The 16,854-nt window shown below is 48.1% G+C and overlaps 1 protein-coding gene across 3 annotated transcripts; it reads right to left on the bottom strand.

Annotated features, from left to right (window-relative positions):
- Nucleotides 1-725: 725 nt before the first annotated feature.
- Nucleotides 726-15,787, bottom strand: GSTT2B (glutathione S-transferase theta 2B). Of its 3 annotated transcripts, XM_032310914.1 has the most exons (7): nt 15,656-15,787; nt 12,687-12,767; nt 11,927-12,101; nt 2,972-3,059; nt 1,915-2,065; nt 1,655-1,828; nt 726-1,328 (listed from the first exon to the last, which is right to left on the bottom strand). In XM_032310914.1, exons 3-7 carry the CDS (start codon nt 12,036-12,038, stop codon nt 1,119-1,121), a joined length of 735 nt encoding a protein of 244 aa, XP_032166805.1. In that variant the 5' UTR covers nt 12,039-12,101; nt 12,687-12,767; nt 15,656-15,787; the 3' UTR covers nt 726-1,118. The 3 variants fall into 3 exon arrangements, with proteins under 3 accessions (XP_032166805.1, XP_032166803.1, XP_032166804.1); XM_032310912.1 differs by having other exon boundaries at nt 11,927-12,767; XM_032310913.1 differs by lacking the exon at nt 15,656-15,787 and having other exon boundaries at nt 1,235-1,828; nt 11,927-12,872.
- Between the last annotated feature and the right edge of the window lie 1,067 nt (nt 15,788-16,854).

Below are 16,854 nucleotides of genomic sequence, written 5' to 3'. Positions count from 1 at the left end.
CTCTCCATTAAAGTAACTGTTGTCGGCTCTGTCACAAAGACAGATCTGGGGGATACACATGGTGGCTTCTGCAACAACCTATAACCCCTGTTTTCTCTTATGCTGAAACCACACTAGAAGACAGGAGTGCTTGTTAAGTCTTCTGTTTCCCAGATTTCAAAAACCATTACCATAGCCATTGAAACGTCATCTTTATACTTTAGGTGCTTGCCATTCTAATGGATTTCTTACCATTTTGTTGCCCTGGTATAATGTTATATATTGGCTTGTTATCTATGAGGTTACTTGGATTAACTATGATGAGGGTTACTGGGACATAATTTTATTACTACATATAATAGGACCATGTAAAAGAACCAATCATTCTTGGTTTCTTCTTCAATTGTCTGAGTCTTCATTATATATTTTTTAAGATTTTATTTATTTATTTATTTAAAGAAAGAGAGACCGTGCAAGTTGGGGGAGAACAGAGGGAGAGGGATAAGCAGACTCTGTGCTGAGTATGAGCTGGACACAGGACTCCCATCTCAGACCCTGAAATCATGATCTGGGCCAAAATCAACAGTCAGATGCTTAACCGACTGAGCCACCCAAGCCCAAGTCTTCACTATATATTTTTTTAAGATTTTATTTATCTATTTGTCAGGGAGAGAGAGCACACAAGCAGGGAGAGTGGAAGGCAGAGGGAGAAGCAGGCTCCCTGCCAAGCAAGGAGCCTGATGTGGGACTCGATTGTAGGACCCTGGGATCATGACCTGAGCCAAAGGCAGACACTTAATTGAGTGAGCCACTCAGGTGTCTCCCCAAGTCTTCATTATACTTAAAAGACCAATGACATTTGCTGATTTTAAGTTGATTTGTTCTTCCTCATGCTATTGGATTTCTAGAGCTCTTTCTATATGGTGGATTTTAGTCTTCTGTTGATTATATGTGCTATACCTGAGAAGCAGCACTGCCCAGGACATCAGGCATCCTACCTGTGGTAGAGTTCTTCCAGGAGTCAGAAACAAGAGACTGAGGTAAGACAGAGGGATGAAAAAGGACAAGTAAGAAACTAAGAATGACTCTTTATGCCTAATCTCCTGGCCTCCAACCATCAGTTCCCCATTCCAGACTCCTCAGGGAATCCTGGAAATACGAAGCAGAATAATCGGATAGACTTCTGGGGAAGGCTTCGGGAATTTTTTGTTGACCACCTGCTCCAGGATGTTCAGGATTGGACCATGGGTCTCTTGGAACAGATCAGAACCCAGGAAAGCCTCCACTCGGTCACGCCATGCTGCCAGTTTCGGCCTTCCCTCAAAGAGGTCATAGCCAACAGCCACAGGCTGCAGGGACAAGGATGGGAAAGTTACAGCAATACTGAGGCTCCAATACCAGAACCACTAGCACAGGGGTTGGGCACCCTCCCCCTCCCCTGCGAACTCCCATGTGAGGCCCAGGGAAGTATGGCCAGCCTCAGGGCCCAGGAGCACCAGCATGAAACACCACACCCAGGAGGGAAGCAGAAGTTCAGGGCGAAAGCATCAGTTCGGACAGAACCTTGCTCTGTGATTCTGGGAAAATTCCTAGCTGTCTCTAGGCCTTCCTTAGAGCTTCTGTCTAGTGAGGGCAGCGACAGGAGGGATGCTGCCCACAGATCCCAAGCTCACACCTGCATCAGCTCCTCGAAGGCCATAAGGTCAGCCAGCGACATCTGCTGGCCAATGAGGAAGGCCTTGTCCTCCAAGAACTTGTCCTCCAGCTGCTGCAGCGCCCGGTCCATGGCCGTCTTGTTCCGTTCCACCTTCTCCTCCGGCACGTGGGCCCCAGTGAGTGGTCCTATCACCTGACGGGCAAAGGGTGGGCTCAGGCCATGTCCCTGCCTCCTCCTGGGTCCCTGACGGTCAACAACCCTTAGACGGCTCTCCTCACCTGGGTCCACAAGGGCACACCGAAGGTGCCACGGATGCAGTCAGCGTGCCAGCCCAGATACTCGTGGACGCGAGCGCGGGCCTGAAGGTCGGAGGGGTACCAGTGGTCTGCCGTCTGGTACTTAGAGCTCAGGTAAATCAAGATGGCGGAGCTACAGATCAGGGCCAGCAGGAACAGTGGCTGTGAGGATCCTGGTTCATGGCCCTTTTTCCTCAGCTGCTCTGATCCCTCAGTGGGGCGCTGGAGCTTCTCTGTACTTAACGTCTCCCCTCTCATCCACAGCTTCCTGGGCACTGCCCCTGACTGTACCTTCCCTAGTCTCCTTCCTTCATTGTCTCCAGCATGGATGCTGGGCCACACTGTCCGCTTGGCCCTTTAAGAGGCCCATATCTGTGATACCACAGCAGCCACCACCCACGGCCCCATGAGGTAGAGATTTCATGTGAGAAAGCTAAGCCTCAGAATAATTAAGTGACTCCTCCAAGGCCACACAGCTCAGAAAAGGCTCTCTGGGCCTCTGGAGTCTTGCATCAAGCCCCCTGAATGTCCCAGTGTTGAGCTGAGGACCTGGAGGAAAAGCCTGTTCTCAGATCTGTCATGGGTCACCCCTGACAGGTCCTCTGGCCATTGTGCCTGTAGCTGCCTGACCTCTTACCCTCTGCCTGCCTGGTGGCTGGCCTTCACCGTGAGTTGTTCCCTCAGGCCCTGGCCAACTCTGGAGAGTGGCCTGAGGAGTCAGGAGAGGCCCTTTCAGCTTCCATTGCTGAACTTGCTCTCTGTCCAACTGGACAAATGCCCCCACGTTCTCCTCTACTGCCCTCCATCAGGGGATGGGGAGGCCCTAGGGTCCAGAAAAGGAGGCCGAGGACAAGGGAGGTACAGCGCTATCTTGCACCAGCTTCCGGGCATCCTGGTCACCCCCAACCCCAGGTGTCAGCTTCTCACCACACTCCTCCCTCTGCCCTCATCTGCGGCATAGGGTCTAAGAAGGCACACAGTGGGACAGCCAGAGGCCAGGGGATCTAGGGGCTTAGGAGGAGGAAGAGAAGGAGAGCACCTTTCAGTCAAGATGAAGTCACCATCTTTGAGGACGGGTATCTTCCGCAGGATATTAATCTGGAAGAACTCCTTGGTCTGGAGCTGCCCTATGGAGAAAGAAGTCAAAAAAAAGCCTTCAGAGCAAGACCCACACCTGCTGTGCCCTTCCTCTCCCTTCCCCAGCCGGAACCCCAAGGCCAGGCTGGGCAAAGAAGTAGCTGGGGCTGTGGGGAGAGCTGTGTGGGGCCACAGCCGGGCCTTGGAACCAGGAATGGGGTTGGGCTCCCTGCTCTGCCACCTCCCAGGGTGCTTCAGATAGGTGAAAGGGACTTACCGGGCCAGGCCTGGGGTGAGCAGGCGAAAGGAGGGCAAAGAGGCAAGGCTTAGCAATCCCCACCTCTACATTCTCACAGGGTGGCCTGCTCCTGCTTTAGGACCTTACTTACAGGCTTTCAAGGCAGGAACTGTGAGAATCCAGTCCCACAGAGTAGAAGTAATATTATCCTCCTTCTCAGAAGGGAAAACTAAGCTTCAGAGAGGGCCAGCCACCTGTCCAAGGTCACACAGCAGAGGACAATCTCTGGTGAGACACCAGAGGAGATCAAAGGCAAACGAAATGTAAATAAAATTAAATTTCCTTACAACTTGCAGCCCTTTGATAAATATCTGAAACAGGCAAAGCATGACTTTCCTCAAAGAACTCACAACTGCCTTAATGTTAATGCTTTGCTAGAGGCAAAACACAACCTTAGCTGACAATAGCCACAACTCCAGGATCCTGTTTAGTCTTCTCAAAATTCCTTCAGGGACTCCCTTTATCTCTCTACTCAACCCCCAATTCCAAAATATATGATTAGTTGCACCTTCCACCCCAATGCAGTTCTTTCTCCCTAAGGTCCCCATGCTTTAATAAAATACCTTTTATTATTATTATTTTTTTAATGATTATTTTAGAGGGAAAGAGAGTACGCAAGGGGCAGAAAGCAGAGTAAGAGGGAAAGAGAATATCAGACTCCACGCTGTGCTTGGATCTCATGACCCGGGCCAAAACCGAGAGTCCAGAGGCGCCTGGGTGGCTCAGTCTTTGAGTCTGCCTTCGGCTTAGGTCATGATCCCAGGGTCCTGGGACGGAGCCCCACATCAGGCTGCTTGCTCCTCGGAGGCCTGTTCTCCTTCTCCCACTCCCCCTGCTTGTGTTCCTTCTCTCGCTGTGTCTCTATCAAATAAATAAAATCTTAAAAAGAAAAACAAAACAAAACCGAGAGTCCAACCCTCAACCGACAGAATCCCCAATCACTGAGAGCCTCTGGACTTCAGAGGGTTCAGGTAGAGAAAAGTTGAATGCTTCAACTTATTCACAAAGAAATACTTGTCATATTCCTGTATATCTTATTTTTTTTTTAAGAGTTTATTTATTTGGCAGAGAACACAAGCAGGGGGAGTGGGAGAGGGAGAAGCAGGCTTCCTGCTGAATAGGGAGCCCACTGCAGGGCTCGATTCCAGGAAACTGGGACAGGACCTGAGCGGAAGGCAGAGGCTTAATCCACTGAGCCACCCAGGTGCACCAGTTCTGGAAATTCTTATCCATTTTAGTTTTATTATTTTAAAGATATCAAGATCCTGTGTTTGTCAAAAACCCTCTTTTCTTTTCTTTCTTTCTTTCTTTTTTTTTTTTTTTAGATTTTATTTATTTGAGAGAGAGAGACAGAAGGAATGCACAAGTGGAGTGAGGGGCAGAGGGAGAAGCAGGCTCCCTGTGGGGCTCGATCCAGGGACTAAGCTGAAGGCAGACACCCAACCCAATTGAGCTACCCTGGTGTCCCGTCAAAAGCCCTTTTAATGAATCTCCTTTAAGATGAAACGTGTTTTGCAAGAGTATTAGAACAATAACCATAAATGACAAAGACTTGGAAAATGGGCATGGCTCAAGATCTGATATGAGTTCATTATAATATATGAGTTCATTGGGCACCTGGGTGGCTGTCAGTTAAGCCCTACCTTTGGTTCAGGTCATGATCTTACAGTCCTGAGATGGAACCCCACATTGGGCTCCCTGCTCAGTGGGGAGTCTGCTTCTCTCTCTGCCTCTCTCCCTGCTTGTGCTCTCTCTCTGTCAAATAAATAAAATCTTAAAAATAAAAAAAGGAAAGTAAAAGTAAAGCTTGTGACTCCATAATATAATCTTTCAATAAAGCACAAAGCCTGTTTACCAACAGACCCAACTATCTTTAGCTTTTTTGCAATGAGAAGCCAAAAGCACAAACCTGTGTTCAGTAATCAGTGCATTAGCATTTTATCTCATTTGGAAAAGGCTTAGATGAATTCAGCCCAATTTATCAACCAAGCAGGACAGGAAAGTTTCAGGTTACCAAAGACTCTGAAAGCTATCTAAATGATTACCCATCAAAACTTGAAGACCAACAAATCCACCATCATTTCAAGCCATCTTTTTGCTGACAATTGCAAAAGAGATAAGAGGAGCTTCTTTGACCTTCAGTAATCCTTGGTAGGATAAAAGTTGTACATTTAATGCTGCTAAGTCTAAAGATATGTCTATCTTAGTGAAATCAACACACTTAGTGTAAATACCATCGCATCTACTTAGAAGTCAATCAAGTTGTTCCCCACTGTCAATTTTTACCTGGGACACCAGTGGGGAAATATGAGGTGGGCAGCGTAAGTCCAAGGGGGTGCTCCTCACTCCTTGGCCTCGAGGCTGGGATTAAGAACCCAGCACCACTAGGGGCGCCTGGGTGGCTCATGCTTAACCCTCACCAGGGTTAAGCCTCTGCCTTCAGCTCAGGTCATGGTCCCATGGTCCTGGGATAGCCCTGAGTAGGGCTCTCTGCTCAGCGGGGAGCCTGCTTCCCCCTCTCTCTCTGCCTACTTGTGATCTCTTTCTCTCTATCAAATAAATAAATAAATAAATCTTAAAACAAGCAAACAACCAGGCACCAGGCTGGCACAGGAGCCAGTCATGCAGGCCACACCCAAGGTGGTCCAGAAACAGGAGGAAGGGGGGATGCCCAGGTGGCCAAGTCTTTAAGTGTCTGCCCTCTGCTCAGGTCATGATCCCAGGATCCTAGGATCGAGTCCCACATCAGACTCCCTGCTTGGTAGGAAGCCTCTCCCACTCCCCCTACTTGTGTTCCCTCTCTTGCTGTGTCTCTGTCAAATAAACAAATAAAATATTTTAAAAATTAAAAAGAAAAAAGAAACAGGAGGGAGGGAGGAGGGAGGGAGAGGATGGCGGAAGAGGTGAGGTGTGGCCAGCAAGGCTGGAAGCAGAGAAAAGCCCAGAAGGCAGAGAAAGGACTCCCAGTTCTTTTTTTTTTTTTTTTTTAATTATTATTTATTTATTTATTTGAGAGAGAGAAAGAGAGTAAGCATGAGAGGGGGACGGTCAGAGGAAGAAGCAGACCCCCTGCTGAGCAGGGAACCCAATGCAGGACTAGATCCCTGGACTTGAGGGTCATTACTTGACCGAAGGCAGTCGCTCAACCAACTGAGCCCCCAGGCACCCCAGGATTCCGTGGTTCTAAAGCTCATCAGCTCAGACGGAAGAGCAGATGCATGCTTTTCTTCCACCAGCAACTGAAGATAGGCAGTCCATATTGGGCCAGAGAAGACAGGGAACTTTCCAGAAACAAAAGGGGTTTCCATTTGGGCAGCAGCTTGGGATTTTTCCTTCAAGTCCATCCAAGGCAGACTAACCAGAGACAATTCACTCCAATCATCATAACCATCAACCTGGGAAATGAAGGAGAGAGAAGCCCCACATACAGTAAGAATAACCTGGGCCTGTTAAGGAGGACCAGTGAGACTGTCAACATCCCCTTCCTCAGAATGGACTGTGTCTCCTCCAGCAATCTGGGTTTATTAGGAGGAGGACAAGGCCTCTTTCAACTACCATTGTCCAATATATCTAGAGGCAGCTTGTTAGCCTGGTTAGCAGCCAAACACATTCTGCAAGAGATCCTTAGGTCAGGGTCCTGACTTATGGCCATGCTGTACCTCTGCCTACTTGCCCTGTTCCCTGCAGAAGAGATCTAACTGATAGGTCATATTGAAGTTTAACGTCTTGTTAATGGGCCATTTTTCCAGGGCGCCTGGATGGCTCAATGGGTTAAGTGTCTAACCTTCAGCTCAGATCATGATCTCAGGGTCCTGGGATCAATCCCCGCATTGGGCTTGATCTCAGGGTCCTGGATCGAACCTCGCATTGGGCTCTCTGCTCAGCAGGGAGCCTGCTTCTCCCTCTCCCTTGGCCACTCTCCCTGTTTGTGCTCTCTCTCTCTGTCAAGTAAAGAAATAAAATCTATTAAAAAAAAAAAAAGAGCCATTTTTCTCCTTGTCTCTAGGGAGTACTGAGGCCATGCAGTCTTACAGATCAGTCTTCTTTTTCCTAAATCATGCAATCTGAATAGTTTCCAGGGGGTTGAAAGGTGTTCCAAGGGAGATTCCTTGGGAAATGAAGAAGATCCCACGCTCCTAAAAAAGGAGAGAAGGTCTATTTCCAAGGAACACCCCCGACCTGGACCACCACACATGCTCCCAGGGATTATTCCATGCAGGATAAGTCAGAGGTTCCTGGTGTCAAAGAGACTGGAGGCATCCCTCAAAGGAAATGGCTATGACCACTGCCCAGCCCCACAGGAGGGATGCCGGCATCTCCCCTCCCAAACCGCCCCTCCTTCACCCATTGCATCCTAGGCTACAAATGGGTACACCAAAATACGGAGCTATGAAGAATTCACCCTTTTTAACCCATGGAAAACACTAGAAAAGTTTCCCAAAGGGAAATTACCTGATTTTGTCATTTAAATAGTGGGGGACATGGACAGAAAATGGTGAAGGTGGAAATCCACCACGGTCTAAGTGACATTCCAGCACATATAGTCTTTACAGCGAACCTACCTAGGAAATGGTTCTCAGTTAGGTTTTTTGTTTGTTTAAGATTTTATCTGAAGGGTGCATGGGTGGCTCAGTCATTAAGCCTCTGCCTCTGGCTCAGGTCATGATGTCCTGGGATCAAGTCCTACATCCGGCTCCCTCATCAGCAGGGAGTCTGCTCCTCCCTCTGCCTGCTGCTCCCCCTACTTGCACTTTCTCTCTGTCAAATAAAGAAATAAAATCTTTTTAAAAAATAAGATTTTATTTGAGAGAGAGAGAATGCACAAGCACAAATGGGAGGGAAGGGCAGAGAGAGAAGCAGACTCCCCATTGAGCATGGCGCCTGACACAGGACACAGGGATCGATCAGAGCACCCTAAGATCATGACCTGAGCTAAAGTCAGATGCCACCCCCAGCTGGGTTTTAATTCAATCTGGTACTGGTTTCAGCTGGCTCTGGGCGGGGGTTTCACGGCAAAAAGTGGCTAGACCAGAGATGTGAGGGGATACCCTTGGACCAATGAGGAGGAAACTTCACACAGGAGTCTTAAGATTGGCAGCCCTGCTAGTGACTTAGGTGGCTATCCCATGCCCAAGAAAGACAGCTTTGAATAAGAACAGAAGTTAAGAAGGGGCATCAGGCTTCTGAATCTTATTTTGCCATTTGGCCAGGGTACTAGCTTCCACCTAAAGGGCAAGCTTTTTTCCTCTCCTTAGAGTAGCCATGGGCTAGAGGATTGCAGCCTGAGCAATTGACATGAAAGTGTTCCAGTAATTATGATCGTAGTCTGTGAAAAGCTCCTGGAGTGAAAGTAAAAGAAGACAGGAAGTAAGTATTCACCAAGTCCACACAGAGGCTCAGAGTCCAGATGAGAAGACTCAGGCCCCATGATCAAAGTCCAAAATGATGTGATGTGGGCTGGGAGCAAATGGTCAAGAAATCATTCTTGATGGTTTGGGAGCAAAAGGTATTTGTATTAAAGCATGGGACAGGACCCATGGGCAGAGCTGCACTGGAATTGGAAGGAGTGATTGGTTATATACTTTTAAGTTGGGAGAGGGTAAAGACAAAGGGAGTTTCAAAAGGATTTTCATATGTTAAAGTACATGGTATAGAATTCTGAAGGTCTGGCTTCTGTCAAGCTAAGGTTGCTTTTTACCTCTAGCAAAGTGCTAACATTAAGACATAGAGAACTAAACAGAGACTCCAGAAATGGACCTTCAACTCATTATGGTCAACTAATCTTTGACAAATCAGGAAAAAATATCCAAAGGGAAAAAAGACAGTCTCTTCAATAAATGGTGCTGGGAAAAATGGACAGCTACAAACAGAAGAATGAAACTCATGGTGCCTGGGTGGCTAGTGGGTTAAGCCTCTGCCTTTGGCTCAGGTCATGATCTCAGAGTCCTGAGATGGAGCCCTGCATCAGGCTCTCTGCTCAGTAGGGAGCCTGCTTCCCCCCCTCTCTCTGCCTGCCTCTCTGCCTACTTGTGATCTCAATCTCTCTGTCAAATAAACAAATAAAATCTTTTAAAAAGTTTTTTTTAAGTTTTTTTAAAAGATTTTATTTATTTATTTGTCAGAGAAAGAGAGAGCACAAGAAGGGGAAGTGGTATGCTTAGGGGGAAGCAGGCTTCCTGCTGAGCAGGGAGCCCAATGTGGGACTTGATCCCAGCACCCTAGGATCATGACCTGAGCCAAAGGCAGATGCTTAACCCACTGAGCCACCTAGGTGCCCCTCTTTTAAAAATAAAAAGAATGAAACTCAACCATTCTCTTACACCGTACACAAAGATAAACTCTAAGTGGATGAAAGACCTCGATGTGAGACAGGACTCCATCAAAATCCTAGAGGAGAACATAGGCAGTAACCTCTTCGACATCGGCCACAGCAACTTCTTTCAAGACACGCCTCCAAAGGCAAGGGAAACAAAAGCCAATATGAACTTTTGGGTCTTTATCAAGATAAAAACCTTCTGCACAGCAAAGGAAATAGTCAACAACACTAAGAGACAATGCACAGAATGTGGAAGGATATTTGCAAATGACATTACAGATAAAGGGCTGGTATCCAAGATCTACAAAGAACTTCTCAAACTCAACACCCAAAAAACAAAAATCCAGTCAAAAATGGGCAGAAGACATGAACAGACACTTCTCCAAAAAAGACATTCAAATGGCTAACAGACACATGGAAAATGTTCCACATCACTAGCCATCAGGGAAACTCAAATCAAAACCACAGTGAGATACCACCTTATACCAGTAAGAATCACAAAAATTAACAAGGCAGGAAACAACAAGTGTTGGCAAAGACATGGAGAAAGGGGACCCCTCTTACATTGTTGGTGGGAATGCAAGGTGGAACAGCCACTCTGGAGAACAGTATGAAGGTTCCTCAAAGAGTTAAAAATAGAGCTACCCTACTACCCAGCAATTGCACTACTGGGTATTTACCCCAAAGATACAGATGTAGTGAAAAGAAGGGGCACATGCACCCCAATGTTCATAGCAGCAATGTCCACAATAGCCAAACTGTGGAAGGAACCAAGATGCCCTTCAACACAACAGATGAAAGGATAAAAAAGATATGGTTCCTATATACAATGGAATATTAATTACTCAGCCATCAGAAAGGATGAATACCCACCATTTGCATTGACATGGATGGGACTGGAAGAGATTATGCTGAGTGAAATAAGTCAAGCAGAGAAAGACAATTATCATATGGTTTCACTCATATGTGGAACAGAAGGACTAGCTCAGAGGACCATAGGGAAAGAGAGGGAAAAACTGAAGGGGAAGAAATCAGAGAGGGAGACAAACCATGAGAGACTCTTAACTACGGAAAAGAAACAGAGTTGCTGGAGGAGAAGGGGGAGGGGGGTGAGGGACATTAAGGTCCGCACCTGATGTGATGAGCACTGGGTATTATTTGCAACTGATGAATTACTGAACTCTACTTCTGAAACTAATGATGTAGGGGTGCCTGGTTGGCTCAGTGGGTTAAAGCCTCTGCCTTCAGCTCAGGTCATGATCTCAGGGTCCTGGGATCAAGCCCCACATCGGGCGCTCTGCTCTGCAGGGAGCCTGCTTCCCTTCCTCTCTCTCTGCCTGCTTCTCTGCCTACTTGTGATCTGTCTGTCAAATAAATAAATAAAATCTTTGAAACTAATGATGTACTATAGGGTGGCTAGCTGAGCATTTAAAAAAAAAAAAAAGTTAGCTCATTTGTAGGTAGGGGTGCCTGGGTGGCTCAGATGGCTAAGCATCTGCCTTTGGCTTGGATCATGATCCTGGGCTCCTGGGATGGAGCCCCACATCAGGCTCTCTGGTTGGGAGCCTCCTTCTCCCTCTCTCTCTACTGGTCCCTCTGCTTGTGCTCTCTCACTCTGTCAAATAAATAAATAAAATCTTTTAAAAATAAAAATAAAAACCTCATGTGTAGGGGTGTCTAGGTGTCACAGCTGGTCCAGCACCTGACTCTTGGATTGGGTTCAAGTCTTGACCTCAGGGTCATGGATGGAGCCCTGCCTGGGTTCTATGTTGAGTGTGGAGTCTGCCTGAGACTCTCTCTCCCTCTCCCTCCACCCCTCCAGCCTACACACACTCTCTCTGTAAAATAAATATATACATCTTTTAAAAAGATGAAACAAACAAACAAAAAGGAAAGTGTGAGTTCTTGGAAGCCTGTCATACTCTGCCTGTCCGAAGCACTTGTCAATGGGCTACAAGTTGCATGGAAATATAATTGTTTTTAAGATTTTTTTTTTCTTTTTAATTTGACAGACAGAGATCACAAGTAGGCAGAGAGGCAGGCAGAGAAAGAGGGGGAAGCAGGGTCCCTGCTGAGCAGACAGACAGATGCGGGGCTCCATCCCAGGACCCTGGGATCATGAGCTGAGCCGAAGGCAGAGGCTTTAAGCCACTGAGTCACCCAGGCACCCCAGAAATATAATTTTTATCTACATTTCTTTTGCCTTTTTTCTCCTCATCCTGGGACTACGGGAATTGTTTGGAAGAAGAGGAAACTGCAGGGCCCAAGGACTATGGACCCCGCAAGAGCCGGCCTGGGCCCACCTTTGAGTATCTCCGTGGTACACAGCTTGAAGGGGATGCCGTTCTTCTTGGCGAAAATGTAGACGGCACGGCAGGGTTGGGACAGCAGGTCCAGGTAGAGCTCCAGGCCCATCGCGGTGGCAGCAGGATGGCACGGACAAAAATCCAGGATAGCAACGGTGGCAGGACTGGGGCGCTGGGAGAGATATAGGGTCTCAGGCCCCGCCCCCCTGGGGCCTCCACCTTTGGGCAAGAGCGCACCGCGCACTAAATTACCTATCCAGCCCCGCCCTCCCCCCAACCTGACCCCAGCGGGGACCATGGCCAGGCTCTGGACTTGGTCCTTCCGGGCCGCGCCTGCAGCGCCCCGATCCCAGGCGTTGTGCAAGAGATCCGTGTACGCAGAGCTGCTAATATTGCGGCGCTGGGGGACCTCCTTGCTCGCCGGCATCTCTCACAGCAGCTCCCGGTGCACGGCGGGGAGGCGCGCGCTGGTGGGAAGGGGCAGACCGCAAGGAAGGCGCTGCAGGGTGGGAGGGGGCCGCCCTGCCAAGAGAGAGAGAGCGCGGGGAGGAAAGCGCAGGAAGGGCGGGGAGGAGGGGGCGCACTGCAGAGCTGGCAGGCGCAAGGAGGGGAGCGAGCGCGGGAAGGAAGGGGCGGTGGGGTGGGAGGAGGACGCACCGCGGAGAGGGAGCTACGGGAGGAAGGGCCTCAGGATGGGGCTCCCGGGGGAGATGGGGCGCGGATGATGAAGCCTTTGGGCAAGCTGGTACATACCTACCTGCTTTTCCGGCCACCTGTGCCGGAGATCCTAGCGGGTCCCGGGCTTCACGTTGACTTGGAAAAAGACAGGGCTCCCGACCTGGAGACCCCAAAACCCACAGACATCGGGGTGTTCTTTCAGAGTTTTGTCCCGGGACGCTGCCGCTTGGCGAAAGGCGTAGATGGATGACTGGGATGCTCTGCGCGGCCGTCATGGAAGGCATTTTAGAGGTCACCGAGCGGGATAAGCATATTTTCGGGTGTGTCGCAGGTTGGTGAGAACCTAGGCTGCGAGGCTCTTTCTACAGTCAGAGTTGCCCACCAACAGAGCAGAAGGGAAAATGCCCAGATCCCAGGTCAAGGAGACAGCAGCCAAAAGCCAAAACATCCCTTTACCCTTTCTTCTTCTCACTCCTCACCCTACCCTGGAGGGTCTAGGGCCGGCCATCCAGCTCTAGCTCTAGCTCCAGCTCTAGCCCAGTCTTTTTTTTTTTTTTTTTTTTTTTTAAGATTTTATTTATTTATTTGACAGAGAGAGATCACAAGTAGGCAGAGAGGCAGGCAGAGAGAGAGAGGAGGAAGCAGGCTCCATGCCGAGCAGAGAGCCCGATGTGGGACTCCATCCCAGGACCCTGAGATCACGACCAGAGCAGAAGGCAGCGGCTTAACCCACTGAGCCACCCACTCATCCCTCTGACCCGGGACACAAGCAGGTGGACCAGGAGGCTTCCCTGGGATACTTGAAGTTGGAATTCAGGAGAGCGGAGGTAAAGGGGTCATCATGAATGATGTGGGAAACAAAGGCAGAAGAAAAATTATTAAATTTCCTTACTACCTCTACCCATTGACAAGTCCTTGAAACTGAGTGGCATTCCTCTAGGAACTCAACTGCCTCGATGTTAATACTTGCTAAGGGCGAAAGGCAACCTCAGCCCCACCTCCATGATCCTGGAAGCCTACTTTAACATACAAAAATTATTTTGGAAACTTCCTTTATCCGTAAACCCCCCATGGTACATGTTGACAGTCATCCCCAAGCATATGGCCCACAGATACTCATATGAAGGGTCTCGTGACTAATACTTAACTTTTTCCCAACAATAGCCAGCCCTTCTCAGGGTCCTGGAAACCTTGCTTCCAAAATTCCTTAAAGACTTAACGTTCTTCCTAACCCCCTCGCAACTTGAAAGTCTATAATGGGCCACTCCTCATGACCCCAGTGCACCTCTTTCTGCCCACAGGTCCTGTCCCAGTGCTTTAATAAAACCACTTTTTTGCACCAAATATATCTCAAGAATTCTTTCTTGGCAGTAGGCTCTGAACCCTAATGTCTTCCCTACATCCATGACCTCGGCCCACCAGTGGGTTGGTCACAACTGTAAACTCACTAGGTGGGCTGGCCTAAGAGAAAGCAGCTTAGTCACAGAAAGGGAAAGATAGGGAGAAAGGCAGATTCTGATCCCAGTTCCCCTGTGGGCCAGCTCTACCTTTCCCCTCCTTTCGCCTATATCAGTTGGCGCTGAGTTTCTGTTCCTTCTAAGGAAAAGAATTCTGACAGTCAGCAAGGAGTTCCTGGAGGCTGAGTGGTACAGTGGCAAAAACTTGACTAAATTATGGCCTGCAGGTGTGTGGAAAGCAGTTTGTAAACCATGACTTTGGATATTTACTTGAGATTTCCAAGCAAAGTGTTCAAGACCTGTGGCCTGGTTTCTTCTTCCTGTTCTCACTATAATACATGACCAGAGAGAGTCATTAAGGAAAGAAATGTCAAGCAAAAGATGAACCTGAGGGGCGCCTGGGTGGCTCAGTCCTTAGGCATCAGCCTTCGGCTCAGGTCATGATCCCAGGGTCCTGGGATGGAGCCCCACATGATGTTCCTTACTCAGTGGGAAGCCTGCTTCTCCCTCTGCCTGCCTCTCCCCCTGCTTGTGTTCCCTCTCTCGCTGTGTCTCTCTCTGTCAAATGAATAAATAAAATCTTTTAAAAAATAAAAAATTTAGGGCGCCTGGGTGGCTCAGTGGGTTAAGCCGCTGCCTTCGGCACAGGTCATGATCTCAGGGTCCTGGGATCGAGTCCCGCATCGGGCTCTCTGCTCAGCAGGGAGCCTGCTTCCCTCTCTCTCTCTCTCTGCCTGCCTCTCCATCTACTTGTGATTTCTCTCTGGCAAATAAATAAATAAAATCTTTAAAAAAAAAATAAAAATAAAAATAAAAAATTTTAAAAATTAAGTTTAAAAATAAAATGAAAACAAATAAAATTAAATTACAATTAAGTAAAATAAAGATTAAAAAAAAGATGAACCGGGTGCCTGGGCGGCTCAATAGGTTAGGCGACTGCCTTCAGCTCAGGTCATGATCTCAGGGTCCCCGCATCAGGCTTCTCACTCACTAGGAGTCTGCTTCTCCCTTTCCTCTCTCTCTGCCTGCTGCTCTGCCTACTTGTGGTCTCTCTCTGTCTCTCTAATAAATAAATAAAATCTTTTTAAAAAATTTAAAAAATTAAAAAAAGATGAATCTGCACTTGATGATTTGAAGGAATCCTCAGATTGCAATGACCTCTAAAATTAGGACACTCCCTCTCAGGAAGGCACAACTAAGCCTCTGTCCTGGAGGTCACTGATGAATCTGATCCATGCACAGCTAGCCTTCTTTTTTTTCTCTCCAGCTTGTGCTGGAGGCACAGTACAAAAAACCTGAGCTGGGGCACCTGAGTGGCTCAGATGGTTAAGCGTGTGCCTTTGGCTCAGTTCATAATCCCTGACACTAGTCCACCCCCCAAGTGCTGGCCACAACTGGAGGTGTTCTGTGTGGAAGGTGCAAGAACTTGGGTCACCCCCATCTTGCATAGTCATCACTTGCCAGGTAAGACGATAGGCTTCCCACCTGAATTTAAAGGACTCACAGCAGCTTGGCAAGTTTTCCTTCAGGAAAACAAGAAAGCTTCCAGTAACAAGGATCATCAGTGCCCCCCTCCCTTTCCCTAACTCACCCTCACACCTCATCAGGTGCCTGGGTTTTGATGTTTTCCCTTGTTGTAAAACTGGTGTCCTGGGTGCTGGGTGGCTCAGTCGGTTAAGCATCTGCCTTTGGCTCAGGTCCTGGGATCAGATTCTGCATAGGACTCCCCAGGCTTGTGCTCTCTCTCTCTCAAATAAATAAGTAAAATCTTTAAAAAAAAAAAAACAAAACCAAAAAGCAAAAAACTGTGGTGTCCCATTTGATGAGGGAGCAAGAGGCTGGCTGAGGACAAAGCAAAAGCTGGCGCCTTGCACCCCCCCTTCATCTGTTCCCCTCCATGTGTGTAGCATTCCTCAGGCACCCCTGACTGCCATAAAATGATAAATAGTTAACTTGCTGAGATCGCAATCCTGCAAGACAGGAGTCTCCCTTGGTTTGCAAATTTCCTTGAGATTACAACAAAGAAGTTACCTTATCAATAGCCCAATTTCCAAAGACACAGAACTCAGTTCCTCAAGCCTAATGTTACCCTCCCCTCCATAAAAACCAAAGGAGGTGGAAGTAGAAGGAAAAGTAAATAAAGTTAAATTTCTTCTAAACCTAAATCTCATTAACAAGGATGCTTGATAGCAGGAATGGAACATTCCACCAGACTTCCAATTGTCTTTACTTGATAGCAACTAAGCCTTCAATATCCTGATAGTATTCTTTGCCCCAATAGCCCTTCTGAACACCCCTTTGTCCTCACCTACCCAACTCCTGTGTATATAACCAACCACTCCTCACAACCCGGGGCAGCCGCATCTCCGCCTGCCCACGGGCCCTGTCCCCGTGCTCTAATAAATCACCTTTTGCACCAACAACGTCTTAAGAATTCTTTCTTTAGTCGTCGGCTCCGAACCTCCTCACCCCACCGAACCTGACTTAGGTTCTGGGACTTCATCATTTTTGGCGAGCCAGGCAGGAGATTCATGAGTCTTTACATTTGGACTCTGAGCTTCGGTGCAAAATTGGTGAGTACTTTCTCTCCTTTTCCTTTACTCTCATTCCAGGGCTTTTTCAAGGAGTATGGTCTTATTGGAACACTTGCATGTCAATTGCTCAGGCTGCAATCCTCTAGCCCGTGGCTACTCTATGGGGAGGAGAACGTCTGCCTTTTGGCTGTAAGTTAGTACCCTGGCCAGAATGGCAATAGGACCCAGAAACTTGATGGCCTCTCTTTGTTCCTGT

This window comes from Mustela erminea, chromosome 13, assembly GCF_009829155.1.
Source record: "Mustela erminea isolate mMusErm1 chromosome 13, mMusErm1.Pri, whole genome shotgun sequence".
NCBI classification, from domain to species: Eukaryota; Metazoa; Chordata; class Mammalia; order Carnivora; family Mustelidae; genus Mustela; species Mustela erminea.
This window is presented reverse-complemented; position numbering and strand designations above follow the sequence as displayed.

Bases quoted from the DNA above. Each gene is read 5' to 3' on its own strand.
- GSTT2B (XM_032310912.1), bottom strand. From the start codon at position 12,356: ATGCCGGCGAGCAAGGAGGTCCCCCAGCGCCGCAATATTAGCAGCTCT. The intron at 3,060-11,926 runs GTGGGCCCAGGC...CTTTCTCCATAG, and splicing joins TACCACGGAGATACTCAAAG to GGCAGCTCCAGACCAAGGAG. The intron at 1,829-1,914 runs GTGAGGAGAGCC...TTTGCCCGTCAG, and splicing joins GTGTGCCCTTGTGGACCCAG to GTGATAGGACCACTCACTGG.